This window comes from Anser cygnoides, chromosome 17, assembly GCF_040182565.1.
Source record: "Anser cygnoides isolate HZ-2024a breed goose chromosome 17, Taihu_goose_T2T_genome, whole genome shotgun sequence".
Classification (NCBI taxonomy): Eukaryota; Metazoa; Chordata; class Aves; order Anseriformes; family Anatidae; genus Anser; species Anser cygnoides.
Window position 1 is genome coordinate 12,049,370 of NC_089889.1, and position 22,837 is coordinate 12,072,206.

General features: G+C 40.3%; 1 protein-coding gene across 1 annotated transcript; it reads right to left on the reverse strand.

Moving 5' to 3' along the window:
- Window positions 1-320: 320 nt before the first annotated feature.
- On the reverse strand, window positions 321-22,501 carry SUDS3 (SDS3 homolog, SIN3A corepressor complex component). Its single transcript, XM_048063926.2, has 12 exons — window positions 22,250-22,501; window positions 20,665-20,734; window positions 19,617-19,672; window positions 19,128-19,199; window positions 17,583-17,602; window positions 16,873-17,029; window positions 12,636-12,731; window positions 11,042-11,103; window positions 10,099-10,120; window positions 9,225-9,330; window positions 5,088-5,172; window positions 321-1,826 (listed from the first exon to the last, which is right to left on the reverse strand). The coding sequence occupies exons 1-12, from the start codon at window positions 22,416-22,418 to the stop codon at window positions 1,728-1,730; spliced, it is 1,014 nt and encodes a 337-aa protein (XP_047919883.2). The 5' UTR covers window positions 22,419-22,501; the 3' UTR covers window positions 321-1,727.
- Between the last annotated feature and the right edge of the window lie 336 nt (window positions 22,502-22,837).

Below are 22,837 nucleotides of genomic sequence, written 5' to 3' on the forward strand. Positions count from 1 at the left end.
CCACACGCAGAGAATGTTAAGTTATATTAAGTATGCTTTTAACCTGACAAAATACAGCCTGCTGCTTTCCACCTGGATAACTGCAGCAAAGATGGCACGTCTTCCAGGGGTGGGAGGCAGCCATCGCCTCCTTTCCCCACCACAGCTCCACACCTAGTTCAAACTCTAAACACGGTAAGAGTACATAAGGTGTTTCAGCCAAACAGGCAACGCATCAGAAGCTCAGCCGTAACACTCGGCTCCAGATCCGTGTATGTGCATTAGTTACTGGGATGTGACTGCCACCCAACCGCAGCAAGTAAAAGAAATGGAAACAGACGTTTAAAACAGTCATTTATCCGGATACGAAAAAGGCTAGACTGATGCTGAACAAGAATGCAGTTGAAAAACAAAACCAAAAAGATGCCTCACAAGCTAACAGATAGAGAAAGGCAGAAATTACAACTTTTTGTCCAGTAATCAAAAGAAGGAACACAAAATTGATTTGCACAGAAGGGAGAGATCTGACAGTGCTGCCAGGGTGCTGTGGAGTTCGTGCCAATACAGTCACACACGGTACTGGTGGTTTCAGCCATCAGAGGCAGATCAGAGTCAGATCTTTAAACACCTTGGAAGGGAGTACATTCATCATATAAACACTTGAACGTTTTAACTCTTGTGTTTTTGGAGGGTAAGTGTAGGAATCCAGTGTTATCTCCAGTAATTAAAACACCCTTCAAAGGGAAACCTTTGTAAGATGTTTTAGGGAATGAAGGTTTCAGGTGTACACTACGAGCATGTCAATACAGCTATCCACTCCGTACCAGACTTCTTTGGAGGACACCACAGATCCAGTATCTTCTGTCAGCATCATTTCAGCACAACCCACTATTCCCAAGGCATCAGTAAAGAAACTGGTATTTATCTTTCATTTCTCTACACGTACAAATGGTTATACTCACATAGTTTCTATAGTCTTGCTACGTGCAAAGCCCAGTTAATCAATCCTTTGTTTTATGCTCATCTGCCTATTTCAGGAAATCTACTATAGCAGTATAGACATACTCTCTGCAGGTTCATTGAAGGGTTTTTTAATGTGAAGAGAAATGGAAGCTTCAGATTAGCCACATGTGACTGCTTAACTACATTAAAATCAACTGGATTTTCAGCAGTTTCTAAACTGATCAGACTTTCCCAAAAAAGCCTCAACGCTCGAGTCTTTAACCAGTTCATCCCATAAAGCTGGTGTTATTTACCAGATATTACAGATGCATCTCAGCTGCAACTGAACCTGACAGGATTACTCTCCTTTTGCTCAACATCCTGAGCCTTGCAGGAAAACAATAAAAAAACAAGCCACCTCAGGTCTTGACAAGCAAAGTTTCTTCCATTGGTCTGATTCAAAACAGAAATGTTACGCTGCCTTCAACATACAAGTCCAATCTATGCACCATAAAACAATGGTGAAAAAAGTATGATGCAAAGTCTTCTTAAATAGTCACCCAGAATATAAAGAAAACATACAGAAGCCTGATGCAAAGTCCAGAAATAGTCCAGGGCAGTGCTTGGGTATCACTCAAGATTTTAGGACTACTGTGGATAACGTGGCCAGCCACAAAGTGTCTCATAAGAGGTCATGACAGTGTTCTCTGTTGCTAAGATGAGAGTGAACAGACCGCCATTCCCCATTAGATGTTTGTCTATTGGTTTTAATTAAAAAAAAAAAAAGAGCAAGGAAGAGCATACAGTCATGCAGCTGATCGTCGACGAATCACAAAAACACCTCGCTGCAGCTGTCCCAAATAGATTCGCATCTTTGTGCTGTCACTGGTTTTCCTCACCCAGATCTGCATGAAGGAGAGAGAGAGGGGCAAGGGGGAAAACATTGGGGAGAAAAAGGGAAAAATCCCACAGTAAGTAATATGCAGCCAAATAACTCCAGGTGTTCAGATCTAACAATAAGGATCTCTGTTACTCAGAGTGCACAGATTCAACTTAATTCATTTTCCCTCCCCACATCAGGCATCTGCAACCCCAGTAGAAAACCAAGTAACACTTCTAACTTTACCAATTTAACTTTCCACTCAAAACAGTCATCAAAAATAATTACTTTCCCCAGGCATCACAATGAAAGCAAAGTTTGCTTCTGCTACAGCTCTTACCAGAACTCCAGCATTAAGCTTTACCTAATCAAGAATAAGTCTCTCTAGATCCACAGATCATAAAAATGACCTATCCTGGGATTTGTTCAGACACAAGTAACTATTAGTCAAATGAAAAGCTTACTCTTAATTTTGTTCAGTGAAGCATTTCTCACAATGTATTAAATAATCTGTATCTGAAGATAAAAGGGCCTCTTTTTTAACTACCTGCCTGGAAGAATTCATAGAACTTGCAGATATATAGTATGTTTCAAAGGACAAATTGCTTCCATGGAAGCAGCCATTCAGAGAATTTAAAAAAATAAAATAACTTTCAAGAAGTTTAAAAGTACAAGTATTTGGGTCTAAAAAAAAATCAAATCTGAACAAGACTCCTCTGCATTTTATTATTCCAATGCATTTACACATTTAAATAAAGGCATGGAAAATACGAGTTTTCCAGCTCTTAATACTAGAATATTTTAGGACAGAAGCCCAGTATTTCCCACTGAAAAGGCTTATAAAGTCAGTGCCCGAATGCTATTTATCCCAAACTGTTTTTTTAGATATCGTATTAGCTAGAAGCCTGGCATAGTAGATTTATACAGTTATTATTTTAATTACGATTTGACCTTACTAGGAGAAGCCCTGAATATAAATTTAATATTTGCCTGCATTTGTACTTCAGTTATTTCCCCAGAGAAATTAAAATCTACCTTTACTGATAATCATCTCTATTGCAACATTTCCAAGTGTTTGGTAAGATTTGCTAACCAAGAGGATTCGTACGTCTAGAAGCTGAGTGCCTGCATAGAACAGTAAACACGGACAGTTTGCTTTCTATCACAGTATGATGGAATGGCACGCTACTTTTGCTAAAGTTATCAGTTTTTGTTAAGCTTCATTTGGAGGAAAATGAAAATTCCATTTTCAGTGAACACAGTGAAATTACTATTAACCCTAAAACGTGCCACACTTAAGAAAACTAAAAGAATCAAGACATATTCTGAACTTAAAACCAGTGTTTTAGACATACAATGTATTCTGCCATCAGAAGATAACATCTATTAATTTAAAGAACTGAAAGGACATGGCAAACAGAAACAACCAAAGCCATCCCATAATTTCTTTTATTCCTAAACTGTAAAGAAAAACAAGTTTACTCCTTTTTCCAACTACCAGTAAACTGATATTGCTGAATATACTCATGGGAAGAAACCCCTTTTCTGTACCTACTGAAGAGGTCATTGTAAAAATTCAAATGTTGAATCGGTTCCATGTGCTTGGCCAATGATTTCCACCAATGCAGTAATTTGACTCAGTTTCCAAAGAAACCACATGGGATTATTATTATTTTTTTTTTTTTTTAAAGTTGGATCGTCATAGCTCAGACTGTTGGAGAGGCCCACAGCAAATTCCAAAATTCAAATCCAGTTTAAGTAATTTAGACCTTCATATGAATAAAGACGCCTGATACACAGTTAACTACTTCCTTCTTTTTTTCAGCCACAAGACAACAATTTTATGTCATAATATTACGTTCCTCAGTTAAGACTTTTTTTTTTCCCACTTTGAACTTTAACGGAAGTGCTGTTGGGGAGACACTCCGTGCCTTTACCTTCGGTAAAGTTCCTTTGAATTGACTTGACTTCCTTTAGAAATGCTCTCAAGTTATAACTCTGGTCTACGACTGGAGATCTCAAATCCAGATTTGCCTTCTAGCTTCTAAATTTATGCAGAGCCCAGAAAGATTCAAAAAACAATTGCAAAACGAAAACGAGTGATGTAATCAGAGCTGCACAGTGCACTCCTAAGAACACTCCCTCATTTCAGTATTTTTTTCTCATCTCCCCTGCCTTTACATTGTTGCAGAAACTCATCACAAGGAAATTAACTGCCATGCCTTCTCCCAAACCTTCCTCAGAAAAAGGAAATGAAACCTACCGTGTCACTTAAAAGTGAAATTTCTAACTAAGAAATTGCATTTTCCTCAGGTTTCAGGTAAGCTGTTTCCAAAAGATTAAGAGTTTTATTTTTATAAGTTAATAGCAATAACTCCAATCAAATTAGCAGCACTATCTTCATACCACATCTGTTAGCACACTACTACATCTAAATAAACAACCATTGAGCATAACAGAGCAAGGAAAACAGTTGTGATACAAAGCACATCCCATATGCAACTCATTTTGTTGAAACCAAAGTATTTTCCCTTAACTGCCAAAGCAAATTAAAGCTACTTTATTGTCTGATTGAAGAGAAGTGCATTCAAGTCTACCATTTCTTTCCTTGAAGTGTTTGGAATCTGCAAAGAATAAAGTGCTCCCGATGCCCAACTAATGGACTGCTCAAACAGTAAGATTATATTGCAACGAGATTCACATCAATCTTTGGCACACAACTCTCTCTTGACCTGCTTCCCTAAGTCTTAATCATTCGCCAACAGGAAATTGTCTCTGACAAATGATTCACCCCCTCCATCTCCGTGTAGGTGATGAACGATGCCAGCTTACTTTACAGCATAAATACTCATGTTAGCAGGAAGAATTTTCTCCCCTTATAGGAAGTCAATTTGGTGACAAAGTTTTTCCTTATCCTCTCCTGGTTTCCAAATGGGGTTTATTTTTATTTTGCATTAATAGGAGCTGTAAATATGTGCTTTAAGTAACAGAAATGGAATTTGTCAGTGCAGCACTAAGGAGATGCAACATCTCAGTTCTCCCCGTTTTCCTGTCTGCCAAACTACTATTTGCAAAATGTAGGATCACCTTTCAGAGAGCAACAGCAAGGCTCTTCCCATCTCAGATCTACCCCAGGATGAGACCTTAATTCAGTTTCATCTTATATTCAGCTTCTTTAGACACCAAACGACTACATCTTCTCTGAAAGTAGTACTTGCTCTTAGGCCCTAGTAAACTGCTGTCTACCTGCCTGAACCGACCCATGAATCCCGGAGCAGCCACCTACCTCGTTGGCGCCCACAGAACTGATGACACAGCTGATCTTAGTGTTCTCTTTAGACTCCAGGTAAATGGCCTGGCTCTTGTGATACCTGCAAAAATAAAACAACAGACAATACATTGAACCCTTAACTGTCCGGAGACTGAGAAGGTAAACAACAGTAAGATGGATAAAGACAGGATTCTAAAAGTATTTGGAGATAATAAATACAAAGTTATTTTTTTCTTTCCACACCACTTTCCCCATCTTTGGGGCATAGCTGTGATCTGATCCTCCACACACACTTTGCATTTAAATGCAGCTTCAGAGTGCACGAAGCGCTCTCAATTTGAATTCAATTCTCAAAGCAGATTACTAAAAACAGATTTAATATCTGAAAGAGGCAGAGCACCAAGACACGAGATGGGACACTGATTCACAATAAGCCCATGCTTAGAGTTAACCAAACTAGCTTTTCACACTTCAGACACAGGATAGATTTTAGACAGCAACTCCATATTATGCCAGATACAATCTGACAAAGCAAATCAGCTGCTAAAGGTTTATTTACATGCCCCCCCAAAAAATTACTAGAACACTAACGTAACAACAAATTTGAAGTGGATTCAATCCAACTGTGCAGTCTATTGTTTAAACAGAGACCTCAAATTCTAATAGTCTTATTTTGTGAACACATTGAAGATTATATCAAAGTGATAGGTGTGACTCTGTGAGAAGCTATATTTGCCCACAATAAGCACAAAGTATCTAAGCGTATTTTTAACTTTTACATCACATTTTAATCGTGTTGTGTTTTATACAAAATGCCCTAAGAAAAAGTAAAAAGCCTTCAAAATTCATAGCCAAATTGCTTGGTTTCATGGTCTTACCTTCTTCACCCACACCACGTTTCTGGTACGGGCTGCAAAGTATGCTAGACAAAATTCTGCTTCTGTTTATTTTGCTTAGGAGAGTTCTGTAGGTAAAACCAGTTACACTGAAACATTATTTGCAAGTAAATTATCTTAGTCAAGAGAGCACCAAAATGCTTTAGTTATGAAAGCATATCTGTATTTCAGCCTTCAACCTAATCATGATGTGCTTCATATTTAACAGGGAAATCCAAGCTGCAGACTCACCACGCAGATCTCCTCAGCATGCAACTCCCCGCAGCCTGATGGGCTGACAGCCATTTGTCAAAATACATGCATTTGCATAATCTTTGCAGTTATTTCTACAATAACCATACTGTAAATATGGAAGTCTTCCAATAGTCTATTCCATAATCTCTTCCTACTGGCTCATGTACTCAGAATTTTCACACTGCTTGCCAGGAACAAAATGATAGCGGTGGCTTTCGGCATCCCAAAAGTACTAACTATCAAAGGGCTGGGCGAGAGAATTTAAAAAAAAGAAAAAAACAACCAAAAAAACATAACAAGAAAAACATTTCTCCAACCTTTAGACACTTGCGCCCAACCATTCTTCTTTTTCCCTCATTTTAACAGAAAGGGTATCAGCAGGTTCCAAGGCAATGCAATAGCAGCAATGATACAAGCCAAAAATCCCAGTTAATCAAATTTATTGATTATCATTAATCGATGTAAGGGAAACCATATAAGCTACTACAAACCAGACCTCGCTCTGATAATGTATAGGACACTGATGGACTGGTATTTCTACCATGACATTTTGTGAGTGCTTAAGCAAGGAGAACTGATCATCTTGATACTACCAGTGCACAAGCTTCAGAGTGCAGAAGACACCACCACAAAAGAAAACTCTTGAGTGAGATCAGCGCAGGCACCGATGATAAAATAGGTTTCACTCAAAGCTGTTTGTTTCAAATTTTTAATTATCAATGAATTGCAAAGCTAATGACACACATGAAATTGGCTCCAGGCTCTGGATTTTACTTCACAAGTTGCTGTCCATCAGGAAATTTATGTTAATTATGCACAGAAAAGGTAAGATAAGGTAAATCCAACACTTTTTCATTGAGTAGGTCTCAAACAGCCTCAAGCCCCACACATGCAAAGAGGCAGGTCAACCAAAGTAACCTCATGTACCTCAGCAACACATTCACGTCTCAGCCTTTTGCAGCGTTTATGCACCCACAGGGGAACAGAGGGGTAGAACTTAACAGGAAAACAGATGAGACTAAAAATACAGCGGAATTTAAGTTGTCTTTCAAGAGAGAAGGAAAAGTGCCAGACACCCCTTACTTTTGCAGTAAGTAAACCACACCACGATGACAAGCAAGGCAAGCAGAAATAATTCCACTCTCTGCTTCAAAATATTTTGCTGAAAGGCTGAGATTTTCAGCTGCATGTCCACTAGAAGATTGAAAAAAAAATCACTGTACTATTGTATGCAGGCAAAGCTAAAAGCAAAAAGAAGATGGCTGTTTTATAGAGAACTGCATTTTAGGGTCTGGTGGGGGTGCAGAACAAACAGACTGAGAATAAAACCTGAAGTCTAATTTCACATTCCGAAATTCCCTACACTAAGCCTCCGCTTTGGAGATATGCTTTTGAAATACCTCCACAAGACCTTAGGAAGGCCACTACTTTAGGTAACGGTCCTTCATAGCTACTGTCAGGAAACAGAGAAAGTCACTCCCGAGCCGTCAGATTTATTATTTCTGGCACGTGCCAGCAGCTACAGCCTTAATACACCTTAGAAACAATTACCCTCCCACTTATCGAAAGTTTCTTCATTACTTTAAAATACCAGCTGCTTTGCAGAAGTACTATTACTATCCATCAAAATCTGAAAGCAGGATCATTACAGTCTGAAACCATAAAACACTTATCTTAAACCTGCATATAAGAATAAAGAAGAGGGGACAGCAACAACTAGGATTCCTAACGGTGAGGCCCCTGTGACTTTCATCTTGCTGAATCCAGTTGTATCTGTTAACGTTTTTCATCCCAACTGGACACCTTTCAGAGGGAGACTGTGCCTTTGAGATTCATCTGGGCTCACAGAAGCACTCCCAAGTTTAAACTTGGTAAGAGTTTTACTGATTGATTATACCAAACTCCATCTTATTTTTCTTGTTATACAACACTACAGTCATCTGCATGGTTAAAAATCCTAAGGAACAGTTTATTCTTCCAAATATATCCTAGAGGATAGTAGCTTTACACAAGAAAAAAAAGGAACTTAATACATTCGTGAAGGAACAAGTAGCCTGTTCATGTCTGGTTTACGCTTCAAGGAAGTTTAAGCTGCAGGCAGCTGCTTTTATCAGAGCTGTATACATTGAACCCTTGATGAAACTTCACTACCCGAAGACTACCAAAAGGAAAAGCTGTAGAAGAGAACTGCCGTGTAGACAACAAATTCCATACTTATTATTGACAGTGAGAAGATTACAACCCCAATACTAGTTATTTTGAGCCACCAGAACACCAAAGTAGGCACACTACTTCGAAATCGCTTTCTGGTTAAAGAATACCAGACTGTTCCCTTGATTATCTAGTTTTGCATGTCTCTGATTAAGAGCTACTAAGATTCCTGTGAAATTTTTAATATTTTCTTCACATTTTGTAAGGCTTCCGCAGCTAGATGACCATAAAACTTAGTGATAAATCCAAGCAGCAATTCCGAAGCTGCCTCTCTTGTGTGGATTTGATCTTTAAAGGTTATTTGGATTTGTTATTAGAAACATTTTTCATTGTGAAACAACATTTCTTCTGCCACCTTGTGGAATGATGGGCTAGCGTACTACAAACCAGAGCACAAGGACGGTGAATACAGCGGGCAGCAGCTGTACCTGAGATCCCAGCGCTTCTGTATCCTAGCTGACAAGCTGCACCGCTACATCAAACTGCATCCATTGGTGGCTCTCTTACATAAGATTAGGTTTGACAAAAACGTTTCCCAAGTGTCACAGTGCACAAAATTGAACAGAAGGACAGCTAAATCATGGAGTCAAGCCAGTAGTTACTCCAGAAACTCTGTGAGGCCTGAACACTCCGTTATCACTTACCATTTACCAAAGTCATGGTGCTTAACCCTTGGAGGAAGATGGCTAATATCTGCCCAAAGGCGTTTTGTCCCCAAATTCTTTCAAAGAAGCAATTCCTCTTTGAAGTATTCGCGTCTACACAAAACAAGGCTAAGACTGCTTAAAAACAGAAATTTACTGGGACTCACCATCTTTTATCATAGTAGAGTTTTCCATCTTCTATCCGGGCTTCAAACCGCTGTGCTGGAGACTCTGCTGGTGTCGCTGGCAGGTGTTCAGGGGAGGAGGGAGAGGCTGAGAACAGAAAAGAGACCAGTTAAAGAGTAGCTTGTGTCCACCATGCAGCAGCACGTCTGACTTAACATAGCAATTAATAAGGTCATGTTAAGCAGAAAAAAAAAAAACAGAAAAGCTACAAACTCAGATTTCCATCAGAAAAATACACTCTACAGGGATGAATAATTCAACCTCTACCTTGTTTATATAAATCATAACATTTTCTGAAATAGATCAAACATCTGAAGAAGTTTTGATAGGTAGGGGAAAGGCAATACATCCTCAATTTGTTTTAAATTCTAATTTATAATAAAGTAGTAAAATAGGGTCAGGATTACTTAACGCAAGTTAGTACTGCTCTTTCTTGAAATAATGTGTACAGACCCATCTAGAAAGCTGAAACCCTAAGTTTTCAAACCTCTATCTACCATACAAACAGCTAAGCTGTCCAGGTGCATCTGAATATTACGAAAAGATCTTTTAACACAGCTAAGTTGTCTGACAATTCAAATTGTCCCAAGTTGTTCAAGTTGTCCCATGTCACCCAAATGTTTCAGGCACCTAAAGCTGCATATTGCTCCTTTCCCACCCCCAACAAGAGATGAAGGGACTCCGCACAGCACCCCAGTTTGCCACAGTAACTACCCAAAGAACAGCAATTACACTTAAAACATTTATACAGTCGAATTGTGGAGTCAAGAATTACACAATGAAGAAGTCTACAATATAAATCTCTGTTCAAAACAACATGGTTGTGAACAAGTTCCAATGCAACCGTTAACTCACCTGGCCTCTTGGGTGATTTAAGCTACATGGAAAGAGAATAAAGAAGTGTTACAGATCTGACATGAGCCAAGAAAGGCTATAGTAATAACTTAAGATGGTAATAACTTAAGATGGTCTCCCTTTCCATATGGTTCTTATTTTTAAATGTACAGTTAAGTGGCATAACAAAACCAGAATAGTATGCCCTAGACACTTAAAGGTGTAGATAAAGAGTTTCATGATACTAAAGGTGTAGAAATGGAGCTTTCTCAGAGCATTCAGATAGTCCACCAAAACCAGCCAAAACCTAATCCATCTCACACACTTCGTTCTTTGAATGTGATCCAACTTTTCTTGGGGCACACCAAATACAGCATGTAAATTATTAGAGAGACCTCTACAGCTGCCACAATAGGCATGCTCCATTACCATCTTCAAAAACCTCAATGAACAGCCATCTAGTATGATGAACCATAAAAGCCTCCAACCATTTAGCAGGAAAGCAGTAGGAAAATAAAATCCAGAAAAAATTGAAGTATAAACATACACACTGCACCCCAACCAGTCTGGGGAAGTATTGCAAGACTGGGGAGGGGGCAAAAAAAAAAGGAAAGCCCACAAAGGCCTGAAACAGAGGCAGCCTGTGATCTCACAGAATACAGCGTTAACATCTGTTCAGCCACGAGGAGGAAGAGAGAAACACTCCTTAAGATAGCTTATCACTTGGTTCTGACAAAAGGTAACATTTTTGCATGACAGTCATTTTAATTAGGCTAATTAAGCTTATTACAATAGAAGGGAAGAGATACCATCTTGCTGAATCTTTTATTGTGTTATTTTAGAAAGTCTGTTGTGGTGAAACAGTCCCACGTGTCAGACAGTAACATCAGACAGCTCTGTGCTCTTCAGGGAAGAACGTTAGCTTTCTTTACAAAATAAATACAAATCAAGCCATAATCCCTACCTTATTCAGGGTTCTCAGGTCCTCCATTATTTGCTCATCAGTCAACAGGTAATTTAACTGAGGTATCCGGAATTAAGGTTCCCATAAGCTCTTGACAAGCAAAGCTACAAACTACAAGTCAACGACATTTCGCTTCACTGAACACAAGCCAGAAGGTTTCTGTAAAACTGCATCAGATTTTAATACGGGTGTTACACTAAGCTGTTCTTTGTCATATGAATTAATACAAGACAATCTCCACAGTCTCATCGTTAGCAATAAACAGTGCCAAATCATTTTAATTTATTCACATATAACCATCAATGAAAAACCTTTAGTGCACTGACATTTACTTCATATAGGCAATCAGTAGCATTTTCAATGTTGTTCTCTACAGCAACGCAAGAGGAAAAATCTGGAAGCTGAAACACAACAGACTCGCTCCAAGCTTTGTAAAATTAAGCTGAATCTCACCTAAATCTAGGAAAAAAAAGTCAGCGGTTTGCAACTCTGTAGGAGGAACAGAGAGAGAGAGAGGGATGGATCTTTACTCCAGTGCTGAAAGGCAGAGAGTTTCATACTGTGGCTGCTCTATCATGCTCAATTAATAGGTCACGTTTGCTATGAAACTCATTTATTTCAGGTGAGATATGAGCGCTAATAGATATATTTTTTTTTAGAAAAAGTGAACAGAATCTCCAACTAAAAAGAGGTTAATTAAAAGTGGAGGTGCTCACGACTATCCTGCATGAATCCTAGAATTTTAAGTTTTGATATTGCCTTCAGAAAATGTGAGTCACTCAGGAGTCACAAGATAAGTTTCTTTAATCTAAGCCAAACAAGTCTGGAATCTAATAATAAACCTCTGCAAAGCAAATATCATTGCCTCCCTTTCCAGGTGAATTTAATATACAAACAGAGAAAGTGCCCGCTGTCATATATTTCCAAAAGCCAAAGAACATTTTAATTATCAAAAACATGCAACGAGGCAGGAGAGAAGGATTACATATACATGTTTTACTGTTTCTTGTGATATATGAAGACAAGACGGATTTTCATCTTTTTATTATTCAAAGAACAAATCTAGCACTCCTTGCTTTTGCTATGCATCTTTCTGTATTAGATATCTGAAGCCTTTATCAGAAATGGAAAAACTAGTTTGATATGACAAATATGATCTTTCTGGCAAATGTCCTGTCGCATCTTGAAATGAGAAAAGCTTTGGCTCATGGAAAAAGCCATTTCCTATCTATGGAATCAATTGCCTCAACATTTAGGTAAAATGTTCAAGCTTTTCCTCTGGTAATTTTTTTAGAAAGGAATTCAAACTGATCTTGCTGACAAAAAAAAAATCACCTATGTCATCTCATGGCACTGTGAAGTTTAAGTGATTATATTGTCTTAGTAAGGGATATCCAGGGACTAGCTGTACTATATTAGTTTATCACACAATATACAGGAGAAGTTGTGTTTCAGTATTTCCTAGATGAAAATCAGATTCTAGCACCTCATCTCATTTTCTTTCCTATACATAACAACACTGATGCATTTTGCCTTGCAGGCAGAATGCTGGCCTCAAATAGAAAAGCCATCCAACGACTGTGTAAAAGGATATCAGGGGCAGGTTTCCTCCTCTTGTCTGGGATGGGAACTGGATCATTTGGTCGTCGCCTCAGTTTCCTCGTCATGATAGGCTTCACTTCCATAGAATCTGTAGGGTAATGAAGTTGGAGAGCAGATAAGACCACAGGGAGAGACATAATCAGAAACTTTCTACACGGAGCACAAGGAAAATGATGTCTCCTCTCCTGCACAGAGAATTGGATTTTTTTCATGATAGCTTTCAGCATTCAAGCTGGAAGTGCTGACAGTGAATACAAAGTCTCTTTTATACGAGGTCACTGTTCAATATCAGTGCTGTGATGCCATGGTTACAGCTTTCGCTGTCTGGAAGTTGCACAGTTGTTTCAGGGGCATTCAATAGCTCCTTCAGGTGCAGGTAACTGAAGTACAATGACAAAGCACAAGGGTTCAGGGATATTTTTTTTGATGCTAAAGCCAAATATATGCTTGTAAATAGACCACTTAAAAGGCAGGGTTCACGGAGGTCTTTGCTAGCAGAACTTGAATAGGTAATAGCACACAAAACATCACCTACATATCAACTGTTCTTTTTTGTGCCTTCAAGCTGGAAAAATAAGTTTGTCCAAGCAATACAGATGGTAAATGCATTCAGGACTGAGACTGATACAAGTCTGGTGGAACAATTTTGAACACAAATAGGATTTAAATGCAGATGATCTAAAAAAGTTTCAAATTATGTTTTATAAAATGAACTTAATTAATAACTCCCAAAGCAACAGTTGTTAGGAAATAAGTTGTAGCTTCTGCACTGGGGAAAAAGCCAGAATCTGTCTAAAATTGAAACATCTCATCATTATCTGCATTGCAGTTTGTCCAAATATCTACAGGTCATCTTAACTGCCCTGCTTTACTCTGAAACTCACACAAAATATTCCTTAATTTATGAGGATACCTTGAACTTGCAAGGAAGAGACCACATCTTAAATGCTAAACCATCATTTCACCTCTTCTACGTGCTATGAATTATTTGCTTATCTTTAAGTACACATGAATCACATCCCAGATAGCACTTACGTATATGAAGCTTCTGTGGCTCCCTCTAGATGCTACATCCTTGAGCAACAATACATCAACGTTCTGATGTGTTCAAAACACATCAAATTACTTTTCTCCTTATCTCAAGGGTGAACAAGGATGGCCATTCCGCACATCAAAGGAAAAGATATTATGATAAAAGATGAAAAAAATAAAAAATGAAGTGCCACCCACCAAGAGCATGCCAAAGGAAACCTCTCTGCAACTCAAAGCCGACTGAAAAACACCGAACACTAATAGCTCTGCAGACACTAAAAACATAAGTTACTGTGCTGAATGGAAGCCATCCTTCACATTTGTTATGATTGATTTACAAGAGCCTCAAAAGAGGAGTTTGAAGCACTTGCTCAAGGTGATATGCAGCCCAGCCGAGAAGGCTTTTTCACCTTTTTTAAAGAAAACTTTGAAATGAGTCGTCACAGAGATGGTATCTGTATTGCTTAAAATGTGAATAAGGCAGAAACATCATTTCTGTTCTCTCTTTATCTTAGCACCCCGCATATTAAATTGTGACAAGTCAGCTGAAAGTTAGCACCAAAGAGAGTTTTCAGGAAAAAATAGTTTGAAAGTATTCCATTTACCACGAAACACCTGAAGAGCTTCGACATTCTTGAGAGATTCATGAAAACTTCATGAAGAAAGCTGCTAAAGTACCAACAGATTTAACCTGAAATACAGGCTTGCGTGAGGCTGAACAGCTGAACCCCACACCATGCAACTCTCCAGGAGACAACAGCTGCAACCTAAAGAAACTGCAGGTGAGTCCTGGCACTCAAACCAGCCCATCATCAGGTTGCCAACTTGCATTCTTGCATGCACTGAGCTTCTATAGGTTTTGAAATTCACCAAGTCCACGCAGGCTCTAGTGTTCTCATTTCCTGGCCTCCTGCACGCATTCAGAACAAAATCTGCTAGTTCTAAAGGAATCAGATTGCATTTCTGCTAGTCTGGGAGGAAGGAGATGAGGGAGGTCTAGCACACGCACTGCAGAAGGGATTGATTCTCCACAGTTATTTCTGTGCCTTCTCCCCGAGTTGTATCTGATGAAATATCTCACCTCTTTGGGACATACAATGGTGGGGCTTTCCTGAGGATAATTAATCTGGACCCCAGACTGGACACATTACTTCTAAATACCTCTTTTTACTCCTGCTCAGTCTCCCTTCAACTCTGCAAATCTCCGTCTTGATGTTAACAGCAGTCCCGCTGACAGAGAAATTGAATTCCTTCAGATTCTTAGAACATTGGTACCCAGATTTTCCAGAGCTAAGATCTAGTCAGATCCTGATTCCCTAAGGAAAATCTGCTTGCAAGATTAGCACTGTATGCCAACTTAGTAGTTGGCGAACATAGGCAAGGGATAACAGTAAGATAAGGCTAAGACACAGACAGCTTGTAAGATCAGACTAGACTTCATTACTGAACAAACTAACAAACCAGAACACCACTATCGGGGAAGCAGCACAGCACAAGGTGTTTTCCAGACCAGATTAGCACTAACAGTTTGTACAAAGCCAAAAGCACTCAACTACATCCAAACAGGTTTTATTTCTCCCTTCTGAACACTAATTAAATTATCAGCTTACATAATTTGTGTAGCTACTAGGAAAGGACAAAAAAAGGTCTAATTCATGGACAGGCCTCAGCAACACAACCAAAGTTATCGGTCCATAAAGTGAGGCAGTTGTTTTTTGTAAGGAAATCAAATCAGACCTTGGGTTCAGCACCACAGCAGCACAACCTGTGAAAGAGGCTAATTACCACTATAACTCCACCACAACCATTATTGACAAGAGAATGGCCGAGGCATCAAGGGTACCAAGTGGTTTTGTAAAAGAAATGTGTCCATTTAGTGTCCATTTTCCAGAGTCTGGGCAGCAATGCAGCTAACGGACATCTATTTTACCAGCTTTAAGTAGCACACTTCAACCCTGATTGTTTGCCTGCCTTTAGCTTCTTAAAAATCTGTTACTGGAGGGAAAAAAGGACAGTTTAAAACCTGGTACCACTGATTAGGTCATTATTGCATTATTTCTCAGTAGCTTTATTGCCAGATCACAGGAACTAAAGAATCCCTTCTCCCTGCATATGGAGTAAGGTATCATGAAAATACATTTCACACCAGCCTAATGAAAAAACATGAACATCTGGTAGGTGTTCACTGGAAGAACTCAGTTACAAAAGTAGTTAAATTAGATTGACTCCAACTGCCACCACAATTTAGGGAAATGATGTTACTGCTAACAGTAACACTGCATTCTTCCTACAGTCTGAAATACAGGACACTAGCTGGGCAAAGTAAATTCCTGCCTTGAACCAGCTGTAGGGAGGACACCAACCCCAGCCTGGCTATGGTTCTGCTACACAACTGAAGGACTGACACAGTCCTTTCAAAGCCAACTACCTGCGGCTTTCCAGAATCAGTAAAGAACTCTACACTACTCGTTACTGAAGTGATAAGGACCCTTCAGGATTTGGGCCACACACACACACACACAAAATCACTCATTCAAACAGTAAAGGTCATTAATTATAGGAAATCAATTTGTATACAATGTTTTGAGCTAACTTACAGTTACATACCCTTCTATTTTGGAAGATTTACAGCTCCCTTCTGGTAAAGGCACGTAATTAAGCAATGAAAGTGTATTAAACTGACAGTAGTAAAAAAACATCACAGGCTTTACAACACGCACCATGAAGGGAAAACCCCATGACCAGGTACCACCAGAGGAATTCCCAAATATTCCAAAAAGAAACCTACAGAAGAGAGACAACCACTCAGATACAGACGCATCACGCTGTTAGCCTAGCATAATGTTCCAAACCCAAGTGACTGACTGCAGCTGTGCAACAAAGTCCAAGGTTTCTCAAGAGTTTCTTCAATTTTGAAAGGAGAAAAAGTAAATAAGAAAGCTTGTCCACTCTGTTCCTTCACTGACACTATGTTGATTTATCTGTTAGTAATTCAGGTCACTGAATTTTATTATGAACTGCACTCCCCACTAAAAGACTACCAGTTCGTGTTCTACATCTGTTGACATTTGGAAAGTTTTAAAGCCAGACTAGCTGTCTGTATAAATCAGCACTGCTATTTTTTTAAAACTTTTTTTTTTCCCTAAGCAGTACTGAAGCAGGGAAGACAAGCGACAAACGCCTATCTTGTTTCTTACCTCCTGTTAATTCCATGGTTAGCTTCTCATTCTCAATCATCTTCTTCTTCTCTTCCAACTCTGCAATCAAATTTTCTTTAAGCTCAATTTTCTTATCTTCAAATTCCTTTGCTGCTGCCTTCTTTTCCTTGACATAATTTTTTTCCACCTGATCTGTCTAATGCAAACCAAAAGATAAAACAGTTAGCTGAGGAGCCAATGTCCCAAACCAATGATTTAGAAACACCTTCTTTCAACTGCTGTGGTTTGATTAGCTTTCCGGTTCAAAGCTATAGCTAGTTCTACAGCTTATCAATATTTAAATAAAACAAACAGAAAACCATCTAAATATGACTAAGCAAGCAGAGCTATTATCAGCAAAAGAATTAATTTTTTAAACCAATTTTACTGGTGCATACCTATCAAGTCTCTAGCAGAAAGCTCTTCAGATTTTAAAGAATCACTATCATTTATCACCTCAAGCAAGCTTAAAAAACCATTTTAAACCATCAAATACACAACCAGCGTACAGCAGTACAAGATTTTTTTTTTTTAAGTCTATTTTAATGGCAGTCTGGAAATTACTTGAGGTAATATCATCGGTATTCTATATTCAACTGTAACAACACTACAGGAAAAAAAACAGCGAAAACAAGTACTAGTTGATGAAACTGCAGGTTTAAGTCCTTGTATAGAGTTAACATGTATTTTGACAAATTAAGAGTACTTACTTCCAGCTGGAGAAACAATTCTGAAAGACAAGACAGACTCAATTTATTATCTTGAAAGATGCACAGAATTATTTAACATTTTAAGTCATTTGATACTGCAACAAAAGCGTACGTGCTCATCCCACCTCTACCCTCACTTTGCAGTTATATGCTGAAAATAATGTAGCCATGGAAAAGCGACAAAAATGTATTGTTAGTTGACGTTTTCTACAGATAGTCAAGCAGATTTGCAAAGCTTACACAGCAGTAAGCCATTCTTTTCAGATCAGCTACTAATTCCATCAGTAAATTAGTAAATGGGTCAGTGGGTAAATTGTAACCATTACTTCGTTATCTGCATGCTCAAAAAAAAAAAAGAACGAAAAACAACCCTCAGCATGGGAAGGATAAACACAAGACCATCCTGTCATACTATGCAGTCGGATTTTTATCATAAAGTTCCAAGTTATCACAATCTGCCCTCCTGTGGAAGAAATATGATGCTGCAGCACCGCTCCTTGCATTTCTGGCTGGCAAGTTTGCATTTAGTCTTAATTTTATCAAAAACATCCCAATATTATTGGAATGCCACTGTAACACACATGAAATTCATCTCAGAAGACAGATTCCTGTCAGCAAGTAGTAGTTCAACTAGCTTAAATTCTTCAAGCAAATCCTTTACCATCCCAAGCACTTTTAGAAGGAGATAGCTTGCCCTATTGAAAAGTTGGAATATGTTAGGCATCACACAACTGCCACTGCCTGTCTTATTTCCCAGTATAATGGCCCAGGCGTTACAGAATTCACCCAAATTCTCTAAAAGAAAAAAATTACATTTCCTATTCTCATATAACAGCTTCTATAAGAGGCCCCGCTTCGGTATCCAAGATTACAAACTACTGGAAAGAGAACAAGATGGAAGGCAAGCAAATCAATCTGGTTCCCAAGCCATTTCTCTGCAGTAACACAATAAAGGCTACCCAGAAGGGCTAAGAGCTAAGCACTTTAAAAATTAACTTGGGCCTGTGCTCCTGAAACAGAGAGCCAGAAAAGCAAGTACAGGCAGCCCGCTCAGTGTCATGGCTGCACTGAGTAACACCTTCAGCAGCAACTCCTCTGCATTCGCTGTTCTAGGGCACAACAAGATCTTTGAGAAAGCAGGCAGCCCTAACTTTCTATTCCCGCAAGTACAAAGAAGTACACCTGGAGGTTTCACGCAAGCTACATGAAAGAACAAGCCAAAGAGGAAGACTGTGGGTTAGTCATGATGCCAGATATATGAAACATTTTTACTTGCTCTACTTCACACAAATGAAGAAATGAAGACTAGAACTGTTTATTGGCATTTAGTGAACAACGCTGATCAAGGAAAAAAAAATCAAGAAAAAATCCATCACACTTCATGTACCCAGAAAAACCTACACGCTACCCTTAGAGAGGGAACAACCCTTCACTGCAGCAAGTTCCCATTCTTTAAAGGGCAGAATTACCATTATTTTGCTTCAGGTGTTACAAAAACTGTGCATTTATGGTGCATGCATCATCTTTGAAAGAAATCCAGCTTACCTGCATTTCGTATCCTTTCTTTATACTGCTGGTCCAACTTTTTCATTCTTTTCTGATATTCCTGAAGAGTACCTAGTTGAAATAAATTGGGGATTTCAACTGCAATTTTAATTATTCCTTGTATTCAGTGCTCCTCAAAGGGCAGTACGCTACTTGACACACAAACAGTAACATCTGAAATCAGGAAACTACAGTTCTGGCTTATTTTGATAACCATTTTCCCTGTTTTCTCAGAAAGCAAAAAGACTGCTTTTAAGAAATGCACTCTGTACTGCACAGAGGCTCAGCTATAAGCACGTGGAGTGAAGAAGGATGGAAAGTAGCTGATATTTCTCCATAAGCAGCAAAACAGGGAGCCAATATTCCACCAGTGAAGCATCTAAAAATCCCCATCCTTCTATGACCTCTGCAATCGTCCTCCAACCAAACAGTACTTTTAAAGAGTGCTGAAAATTGTTTAGAAAAAAAGCTACCCCCTTTGAAGCTTACCTTCCTGCAATTGTTGCAATTGCCTCTTAAGAGATGCCAGTTTGTCCTGATACATCCTGCAAAGTTCGAGCACACACAACTTTATGTTACAAAGCAAACAGGCATGGTTTACTTCACCCTCTCCTCCGGTTACAACGTGTTTACGCTTAACTAAAACCTTTTCAGAAAAACTTCAGGAAACAAGAAAGTAGAAGAGTATTTGTCATTCAAATAAAAGATCATCATTCATTCATTCCACCTAAAACGCCTGCAACCCCATCAGTTTTACAAAGCAAACAATTGTTTCCGTAACAATTCAGCAAAAATAGACTTATTTTTAAAGTGAAAACCTGTCTTGACATTTAGATCTACAGACACCAGAAACTTTACAACAGAACCATTCTGCTCCTTTGTCAAATGTTGAGGTGTGTAAGTTTCCTACATATAAAAGAGGAGGCATTTCCAGACCTTGACGTCATCTATTTAAAAAAAATCACCACACACACCAAAAGAAAAGAAAAAAACAAAAACAAAACTAAAAGCAAAGTCTATTCCTGGTTCTGTTGCAGACTCGCATTTCCTTTCTCACGTATCTGTGGTTTAACACAGGCCAAGTCTTCCTCAACTGTATAAAAAAACATCTCCACCAGTAAGAAAGAACACTAAATGCTCCAAAACATTAAGAGAAACTATTTCAAGTCTCCAAAAAGCCGCTCTTCCTGGACAAGACTGGCATTCTGTTGCTTAAGGGATGTGAGTAGACACCTTGCTTTTTGCACGGCTTGTATCAAGTAGATGCTTTGTTTTCTTTAAAGGATCTGCCTGCAGAGGGATTCAATTGCAGGAAAACTGAGCTGCTCCCAGGAACCTGTACCTGTCTTTGTTCGAAACAGCACTTGTTTCTTGAACTGAGAAAGTAATTGAGAAGAAATATGTACCCATTAGCTATTACGTTGGTGTAGAAACTTAAAAACACAAATCTTAGCCCAAAACATTGCATAGCTTATGCAAAAGACACGCACCTGCCCCGCTCCCCAACAACAGAACTACTTTTTATTAGGTTACTTACTGTTCTTTCATTTCTACATAGTCCTCTTCCTCATGTTTTGCCAGGTCAGTCTCACTGGCATCCTCAGTATCTAAGTGAGGTAAAGAACAATATGCTAAAACTAAAGCAGCATTAAAAAAACATAGTAAACAACTAAAAAAACCCACACTCAGGCAATTTAACCTCAAATACATAACCAAGTAAGCAATTGCAGAGATAAGTTCAGAATTGAATCATCTTTTATGCAACTGCAAGTTATCCCAGATAAATCCTCCAGTAGATTTGCAACAAAGCTTACATGAAGTTCAAGCAGTATCGACTTAAGATACTCTAGTAATTTCTTCCTAATTTAAGATTCAACATTACTGCTTACAAATACTAAAGTGAGACGGTAACACAACCCTAGGACCCCAAAGAACGTTTCCCAGCCTCCTTCCTATTGTTTCACCCAGGAAATAATCTCCTCTGTGGAAGGCTATGACTGAAACAGCTCTAACTGATTCACAATGCCTCTGCACCTCAACCTGAAACACTCCAAACAGACGATACTACGACGAGATGCTGTTATGGTTTACTACAAAGGCCTCACTAAAGATAAGCTACTTGCTATGATCTGAAGTTGACTTCTCAGCTACGCATTGCACAGAAGTATTCTGGCATTCATACACAGCAAACACCAGCACCACTAAAGACAGCCCTGACCTTACAGAGAGATAATATAAACTACAAAATAAACCAGTGCAGAACTGCTAGTTGTTGGCTACTTCTTCACACATTTATTAGCTGTAAGACTCGGGTAGCCAAGAATGAATAAGAAATACCCCTTCCTCTCTAAGGAGAAGTCAGTTTTTCTGGGCTGGGGTTGTGATAGAAAGTGTACAGCTGCATAGCCTAAACTGCAGTGATATTCCCTAGGTATGGGCAGGGCTGTCAGTCTCTAAAAGGGAGAAAAAAAAAAAAAGAAACAAGAAAGATTTGATTTAAGCTACAGAGAAACACCTTCAGCTTTTTTTTTTTTTTCTGAGGCTCTCCAGGCTTAGCTCCAGCTCCTCATTCACAAAGACACAGATCTGATGGAGGAGTTTTGCTGACAGAGCACCTGGGACCATCACAGGGCTGTTTTTCACCTCCCCTACTTGTTACTTTATGCACCCTGGACCCCAGGACGCTCTGGGTTTCACTTTGGCTTCCCTTCTGCATTGCTTTCCCAATCCCCCCACAAACCCCCTAACCCCTCCTAGCACCCCCTGCCTTCATTCCCCACACTCTCCTCCCTCATTTCCACCCTCCCCCGAGCCCCCGCACCCCACAAGCTCTCAGCAATCCCCCCACCAGGCTCCAGCGCATTCCCCCTGCCCCAGCCGTGACCCCAAACCCCCCAACCCCCCTCCCGGCGCTCCCCTTCTCTGCCTCCTCACACCCGCACAGCAGCCCCAGTTCCCCTCACGTTTCCCACGGGAAACTTCACGCACTCACCGACCCCTCATTTCCACAGCATTTTCCTGCAGTTTCAGAGCCCTTCTTCCCCCCAACCCTCTCGCCCCTTCCCCCCTCCCTGGCCCCCCGCTGCCCACCACAGCCCCGGCCCGGCCGGGCCGCCCACAACCTTCGTCCGAGTCGCGGGCCCGAGCGCTCCGCTCGCCGTCCTCCTCCTCGGCGCTCTCCAGCTCCTCCTCCTCGTAGTACTCGGGCCCGGGGGGCATGGCGGGGGCCGGAGCCCCGGGCGGGGTGGCGGACACCGGCGGCGTGGCGGACACCAGCCCGGCCGCGCTCATGGCGCCGGGACGCAGCGGGAACCGCACCCGCGCCTCCGCCCGCCCTGCCGCCTCTGCCGGGCTGCTCGGCAACCGCGCCAGGACCCCGCCGCCACTTCCGCTTCCTCCCGGCCTGCCCGCGCTGCTGCCTGAGCGTCCAGCGCCGCGGTGCAGGCGAATGCGGCGGGCACCTAAGGGAGGGGGCCTGCGCGGCAGGGCGGGCTGACGGGCGGGGCTCGGTGGGCGAGGTCGCGGGTTCGAATCCATGGCACGGCGGCAGCCGCCCGCCGCGGGGGTTTGGCCTCCCCGGAGCCGTGTGGTTGGGTTTTGCCACAGAGATCCCCTGTCGTGCTGGAGAGGGCCTGCCCAAGGACCTGCACGGCTTTCCCACTCTGTTTTTTCCGTGGACAAACAGTTTCCTTGTTCTCCATGCCCTCGTC